The sequence below is a fragment of the Montipora capricornis genome, chromosome 5 (assembly GCF_036669925.1).
Source record: "Montipora capricornis isolate CH-2021 chromosome 5, ASM3666992v2, whole genome shotgun sequence".
NCBI lineage: Eukaryota > Metazoa > Cnidaria > Anthozoa > Scleractinia > Acroporidae > Montipora > Montipora capricornis.
Genome location: NC_090887.1, coordinates 3,352,394 through 3,359,893, shown reverse-complemented (window position 1 = coordinate 3,359,893; position 7,500 = coordinate 3,352,394). Strand labels below are relative to the sequence as shown.

Below are 7,500 nucleotides of genomic sequence, written 5' to 3'. Positions count from 1 at the left end.
TGACAGTTCGCTCTTTTAAGGAAAGCAGAGAGGATCTAGTCAGATTGTTTTGTGAAGTAGATCTGTGCATAATGCCATCAAGAACTGAAGGTTTTGGTTTGGCTGCACTTGAGGCTTTATCTGCAGGTCTTCCTATTCTTGTTAGTGGTAATTCTGGTTTAGGAGATGCTCTGGAGCATGTGCCACATGGTTCAAGCTGTGTACTATATTCCGAAGATCCTAGACAATGGGCCAAGGCAATTAAAAGTGTCCGTAAAAAGCGGAGGGATGTTCGGCTAAAAGAGACGGAACATCTTCGCATTCAGTATGCTAAGGAGTACAGTTGGGAGAAACAGTGTGGTGAACTTGTAAGAAGGATGCTTGATAGCGTTTTTGGTAAGTGAAATGACTTGTTACTTGATACATTTGGGAAAGGGTTTATATGAACATGAATTGTTTCTAGGGTGAAACAGACAAAGTGTTTTTTGTTCAAGACTAGATGCTCCGTGAGCGTAAACTGGGTTGCCTTTGGTAGGAGTTTGTCCTCCTCAAATTTTTGTAGTCATTCCTAAACACCCTAACTAATTATCAGTCTGGAAACGAAACACCTATTTACTTCTTAAATAGCTTCTTGCTTGTAAATAATTGTTGCCTAAATTTGGTCAAGAACGTAGAAATCCACCTAAATGCGCAGTGGATAAGTTTAAAGAAATTTTGTTGGCTTTCCAAATTAACTTTATTTCACATCAGAATGACTAAACAGCAAGAATTGCTGTCATCGTTATGAAAACTGCTTCCATATCAAATTTCAACCCACATATGCACATTAGTCAATTCTTGGTTTTCACCCTCGTGACCTTTAAGTGACGATGTGTGGCATCCGCCTGGTTGGAGTCCCTCGGATGTAAACAAAGCAGAAACTAGTAAGAGACGCAGTCACGGTTTTATGCATTGTAGTTGGTTGTGGAACCAAAACCGGCAATAAAGATCGTATACATGTGGGAATGTTTCGTATTCCTTCTGTCATTAAAAGTCAAGGTGAACAGATGGAGGAACTGACGACAACAAGGCGAGAGAGGTGGAATTCGGCGATTAGTCGAGGTGATACCGGATACAAAAATGTCTTAGGGCCGATTTACACGATACGATTTTGTCGCTTGCGACAAGCTCGCGACAGGTCTACGACATGACTTACGATTGTCGCAGCGTTTTAAAACATGTTTTAAAATGCTACGACATTTTTTCTGACGTACACAACAATCGTAAATCATGTCGTGGGCTTGTCGTAAGCCGTTGTCGCATGCGACAAAGTCGTACCGTGTAAATCGGCCCTTACAAAGTGAACGAGTTTGTAGCCACCACTTTGTGTCAGATAGCCCTGCTAAGCATTGGGACAAGCATAATGTTGACTGGATTCGAACACTGGACCTGGAAAAAGGAATACAGAGAGAGGAATCTGAGGGTGGCACAAGAAAGGCCTGAAAGAGCGAATGCGCGTCGAAACAGTGCGACAGGAACTCGAAGGGTAAGCGTGTTAATGCAAGCGGCACACCAATCGCTTTTCTCGATTTTTCTGAAAACACAGAGGGTACCTGAGAAGAGTATGCTGCTGCAGCAAATGTGGAGATGGAGCCTGAAGACGCCTCCTCGGCCTTTGAAAGCGAAACACTTGAATCGCACCAGGATGAGAATGTGGCCTCCACATCAGGCATTAGTGGTGAAACTCAGACAGAAGCGGCTTGCTCATCTCGAAAGGAAAGCAAGCAATCATGAATTGCCTGATGTGGATGCTGAAACCCAAACACAGGCGTTTGATTATCTGTACAGGGAATCAAGTGAATCTAAAGCACCTGATAAGGACGCGGAAACTCAGCCAGAAGAGTTCGACGACCTCATCCCAAAGAGAAGTGGATATTAAACTCCAGACAGGGAGTTTTTCAAGTCAGAGGAAAGGGTGCGATTTTACACTGGACTTTCGTCGTAGGAAATTCTCATGGTGGTGTTTGAACAGGTTGCATCTCACGTTAATCGCCGCACTCAAAAGTTAACAAATTTCAAAAATTTGTTTTGGTGCTTATGAAGCTGAGATTAAATATGCCATTTCAAGACTTGGCCGACAGATTCACTGTATCTATTGCTACAGTCTCACGTAACATTGTCGCCACGAACCACGCATGAGTCACCATATTGGAAGAGCGTGGGGTAGGTCTGGGCCGGGTCACAAAATTACGGGATGGGGAGTGGGAATAGCGGAGAGAAAAACCGCCCGCCCGAAAACCAACCTTTTCTTGGTAGCTGCCCACTTTCTGTTGAACATCCAGTTACATGTCACGCCACAATAATTGACAATTAAAAGAAGAGACTGTAATAAAGCTGTCAATCACTCAAGCGTGCAGTTGTAAATAAAGTTGCTCCGGTCAACTTACACCTAAAAAGGCGGTAGAAATTGTAAGCAAACCGGCAGTATACTATTTTAGAAGGTACACTGCCTACCTACTTTCTTGCATGTAATCCTCATGGGCCGGCACTACTTGCCCAGGTTGCAATGATCGATCGTATTGTAAGAGTGTGTTTAATTCTTGTAAATGTATGGCTCGCTATTGTACCATTTAATAATAATAATAATAATAATAATAATAATAACAATAATAATAATAATAATAATAATAATAATAATAATAATAATAATGGTCTTCATTAAAACGCTCTAAACAACAAACGTGTTTAGTTACAATGATATAAATTAAGTCATACAGACAACTAATTAACTAAGTAACTAACTAGAGAACAAGTATCTATTTACAAACGTTCTCTTGAAACGCTCAGCTCTGACAAACAGGATGATATAGTTGTGACGCCTCTTACGTAACGTAACCATAGTTCGTTCTGGTGGCAGGGGGTCATCTAAAGCTGTGGTTGAATTACTGTCGGTGATCTTGTGCCATAATTTCTTGTCTTTAAGGGCAATAGTATTTTCAATGGAAAAGAGCTCATTACAGTAATCAACCTTAAAAGCTCTTTTGAACAGCCTGTCAATACGACTTAAGTACTTATGATAATACGCGCAGCCCCATACTTCCACAGCATATGTAAATATAGGTAAAATAAAACTAATGAAAAGAAGATGAAGATGATCCAACGGTAATCCATAGAATTTACAAACACGTAAGATATACAGACGGCTGCTAGCTTTCGATAGGATATCGTCTAGATGTAAATCCCAGTTACACGGATCGGACTGAAATGTTACACCCAGCATCTTCAGACTGGGTTTCCGTTTTGTAAAGGTCAGAGGAACTGGTAATTTACCCTTAGTGGATTTGCATTTAAGATGCATCTCCCAACTTTTCTTGAAGTTTAACAGTTGTCCATTCAACAATAGACTCGGAAACTCATTAGCTGCTGAATTGCTATTGCTAGAGCGGTTTTCAATTGAGTGTCGAAAGTAATTAGCGAATTGCTTTGGTTTTTCATTACTTCACTCAGTGATTTGGTTCAAAGTTCTTGCGCCATTTTTTCAACCAATCAGAGGTGGAACCAAAACCAATAGTGGCTCGCGCGTGCACATTACCCCGCGATTTGTGTCGGCCACGTGTAATTACTTCGAGTTTTGATTGGTTTACTGGATTGTCTCCGTCCTTTTTGATTGGCCAAAGTAATTACTTTGGTTTTGGTTTTACCACACTCGAATGAAACTCGCTCTATCACCCGATTTTACAGGAATACTTAAAGTTAAATCATCAGCAAATTTTACAAACAAATGTTGATTTGGTGCGATGACCTTGATATCATTAACCATGATAGCAAATAATATAGTGCCAAATCCAGTCCCCCAGGGGACACCTCTATTAATGTTTAAATAATCCGTAACAATTCCATCAACAACAACTCTTTGTTTTCTGCCTTGTAAAAAACTAATAATCCGGTTGGTCACATATGGATTAATATCAAGTGTCTTTAACTTAGAACAAAGAATATCACGAGGTACCGAATCAAAAGCTTTGCTTAAGTCGAAAGAAAAAATTCTAACATAGTCAAAGCCTGAATAAAGCCATTTCAGCCAAACATGTTGACACTTAATTAAAGCCATAGTCGTATTGAGGCCTTTGCGGTACGCGAACTGGTCAAGACCAATGAAATTATTCACCTACTGCGCCTTCTTTGTGTCAACATTGGGTAAAGCGATGCAACATCCGCCGTGGCGAGGGGGATTACTGAACCACGAAACACCGAAACAGCCAAACGAAACACTAAAACACCATGTATGACCCCACCATACTCTGAATACTAACCGACAAAGGTTGGATTTGAGATTAAATATCGTTTTAGGCCTAATTAGGCCTAAAACGTTTTTGCTCCTAATTCATTGAGATTAAGATAAGGATTCAGATTAAGACTGAGATTTGGAGCAATAACTTATTAGGCCTAAAACGATGCTTAATTTCAAATCCAACCTTTGTCAAATAGGAATTCCATGCTACAGTTTTCGAAAAATGATAGGTCGTTTTCCATCCGGTAAAAAACTGCCTTGTCCATTCGTTTCTTGGAAGCTTTTACCCGTTTTTTTAATTTTTATTTTTTTGTTTTTCTTTTTACTGATATGGACAGTGGAGGACTGGAACTAGTTGCGCAAGGGCCCTCAGATTGAAGTGATGTCAGATTTCCATTGAAAGTTACTTCATAGAACCATCCATGCCTCCATCCTTAGCAACCATTGTCTTTCTGTAGTCAAGTGCCACTCCCTTAAGTCAAATTAAAGTTAACATAAAAAAAGTATTAATCTTTGAATTTTTGTTTGAATTGTTGCAGCAAGTAACAGTACGACTGAAAGCCTTTTAGATTCTGCACAGGACAATCACGCTCTGTCTTTAACTTCTGAAAGCCGTGATGGAAAGCCAGGCAGAAAAGGTATGTGGTGACTAATTTTTAACCGATTTTTAAGTGCATACTTGATTGCAGTATAAGATACGTAATGAGCAATTGTCGTATCCTTAGGAGAAGAGGGTGGACATGAGAGAAAACGTTTCAGAAGTAGCTCAATACGTGAAGCACTTTTCCGGAAATTGTCCATCACTAAGGATCGAACATACCAAACTTTGCCAGCGAAGGTAAAATTGTGAAAAAAATGTTATGTTTAAAACTAAAATTATTGCACTTTTTCAGTTTGATTGATGTCTTCCCATTTTACCAATTTATATGTATATTTTTTTATTTTTTGAAGGATCCAGATCGACCACAAGGTAAGACATTGCTGTTAGTAAGTACCAGGAGCCCATGAGTAGGAGCTTGCCTCTCTCATACACGTCCTTATGAGTCAACCTTTGCCTGTATCTTTCTATGTTTAGAACGCCTTGAGTTCCTCGGCTCTGCACGCACTGTTCAGTTTAAAAGGCCAATCAGAGTAAAGTCATTGTCTAACGAAGACAAATGAAGCAGTAAAACTGTATTTAAATCGAGCAAATTGATGTAAATTTATGTAAATGCAGTCTCATGCTCAAGGGTTCGTTCTAAAAATAGAATGATACGCGCAAAGGTTGACTCTAGGATCTACTGCATATGGAGGCTCCTAGTAATGGGCTCCTGTAAGTACTGTATATTTATACAGTATCATCATCCCAAAGTAAGTCCAACCGCTCGTTGCTTTTCTAATAATTTACTATTTTTGAAGATTAATTACCCAAAAAGCCCATCAGTTATTTATATTTGCTCCAGCTCAGACACATAACAAATTAAAAGAGGAGTTGAAAATATACTTGTCGCTTCTCAGATTACAATAACAAAGGAGACTTTTGTCTGATTGGCTGTTGAAACTTGTAGCATCCAGTTTCCAAACCGTCCGCTACGATGTAAACAAAGATAGCGTTCGAAGCCATGATGTCAACTTTAATTAAAACAACATTTCATTTGTTTTTTGCTGAAAATTTTGCAGTTCTTGCCTTCATTAAGGTGCTACGAATCTTTTAGATGTGAAAAGAGGAGACTCACGCCAAAACAAACCGCAGTGCGTGTTTTATTTGAGGCTGGCTTTATTGCCGATTCCATCGTAGTTTAATGTATTATTATTTTTAGTTTTTCGCCACCGAAAGTAGGTGGGTACGTCTTGACTATGAGCCTGTATTGGTTTACCTGAGTCTCCGCGCATTGTTGTCTCTCTCTAGATCTTCTTTACAATACACCTTTCTACCAGCCTATTTAATCTTCCTCTTGACGACTTCCGTATCGGTCATATGGCTCAGTAAAGGCCTCCCTCGGTATGTCCTTGGCCGACAAACTGCGTTAAAAAATGTCCGCGTCCGGCAGCCATTTTGTTTTGATGTAACAAAATGATGTTACCCGTAAACTTAACGGGAGCTCGAAAGCTCCCGTAAATTACCGGGAAAGGTATCGGGAAAAAAACGGGATACAAATTAACTGGAGATTTGAGAAACACCCGAAAACTTATCGGGTACTTACCAAGACTTTCGAAAAACGGGGCCCCAAAACAGAAATGTGCCAACCAAGCATGCACAGTCTCATTGTTAAACATACCTTTTTTCTTCACCACTGAAACTAATTGGGTTTGACGTTCTTGGTTTGCAGGGTGGATCTAGGGGGAGGGTGCAGGGGGTGCGAAATGCGAAACCCCTTTCTAATACAACTGGTATTCTGCATTTAAAAAAAAACGTCACCAGTCAGCTACGCCATTCCTTAGTAGTGCACCCCCTCCTAAGGAAAATCCTGGATCGCCCCCCTGATTTGCATCCACGTGATGAGTCGGCCATGTTGCTGTACAAAACAATAGAAAATGGCCCTACAAGTTTTGCAGAATGATGGAGTCAAATTCCCAAAAGACGTTTTACTACATCGTTCTTTACACCAACATGGCAGCCGTGACGTAAGATGCAAACCATGAATTGTCTTTGACATGACTTGGTGGAAGACTGAAAAAGAACTTCTTAGATTTGACATAGTTCTGTTTTTCAATGAATATTGAGGTTCTTTAAGAGAATGATGACGATGGTGATCTCTCTATCTCTATCTCTATATCTCTTCGTGCCATAAGGCACATAAGGCTTTGACATTCTCTTTCCATCCACTTTGGTTTGCTGCTAAAGCTCTGACAGTCGTCCATGATTGCCACCCAGCTACTCGTCTTTCGTCCTCAACCATTCTCCTCCATGTTGTTTTTGGTCGACCTGGTCTCCTCCTCCCCTCTGGCCTCCGCTCCAATGCTGTAACACAGTGCTCCTCTCTGTTCTTCCTCAATATATGCCCGATCCAATTCCATCTTCGGCGTCTGATCTAATCACTGGTTCTGTTCACTCCTGTGGTCTCCTGGATTTGTTGGTGCGAGATGGTCCGTGGCCATCTAATTCTCAGTATGCGTTTCATGCATTTGTATTGGAAAGCGTCCAGCTTCTTTGCTTCTGTTTTCATGAGTTTCCAAGCTTCGCAGCCATACATCAAAATGGTGAAAACGATGGTGATGATCATTAATAATTCTGGGATGAATTTTTTTAAATAACTTGAGTAGTAATGTAG

General features: G+C 40.3%; 1 protein-coding gene across 1 annotated transcript in view; it reads left to right on the top strand.

The window, feature by feature from the left end:
• Positions 1 to 7,500, top strand: part of LOC138049141 (uncharacterized) — a 23,002-nt gene that overhangs the window by 13,178 nt on the left and 2,324 nt on the right. The window contains exons 4-7 of the mRNA XM_068895290.1: positions 1 to 375; positions 4,789 to 4,887; positions 4,975 to 5,087; positions 5,201 to 5,219. The exon at positions 1 to 375 is cut by the window's left edge and continues 850 nt beyond it. Coding sequence (XP_068751391.1) covers positions 1 to 375; positions 4,789 to 4,887; positions 4,975 to 5,087; positions 5,201 to 5,219 — 606 coding nt within the window. The remainder of the gene's footprint in view (positions 376 to 4,788; positions 4,888 to 4,974; positions 5,088 to 5,200; positions 5,220 to 7,500) is intronic.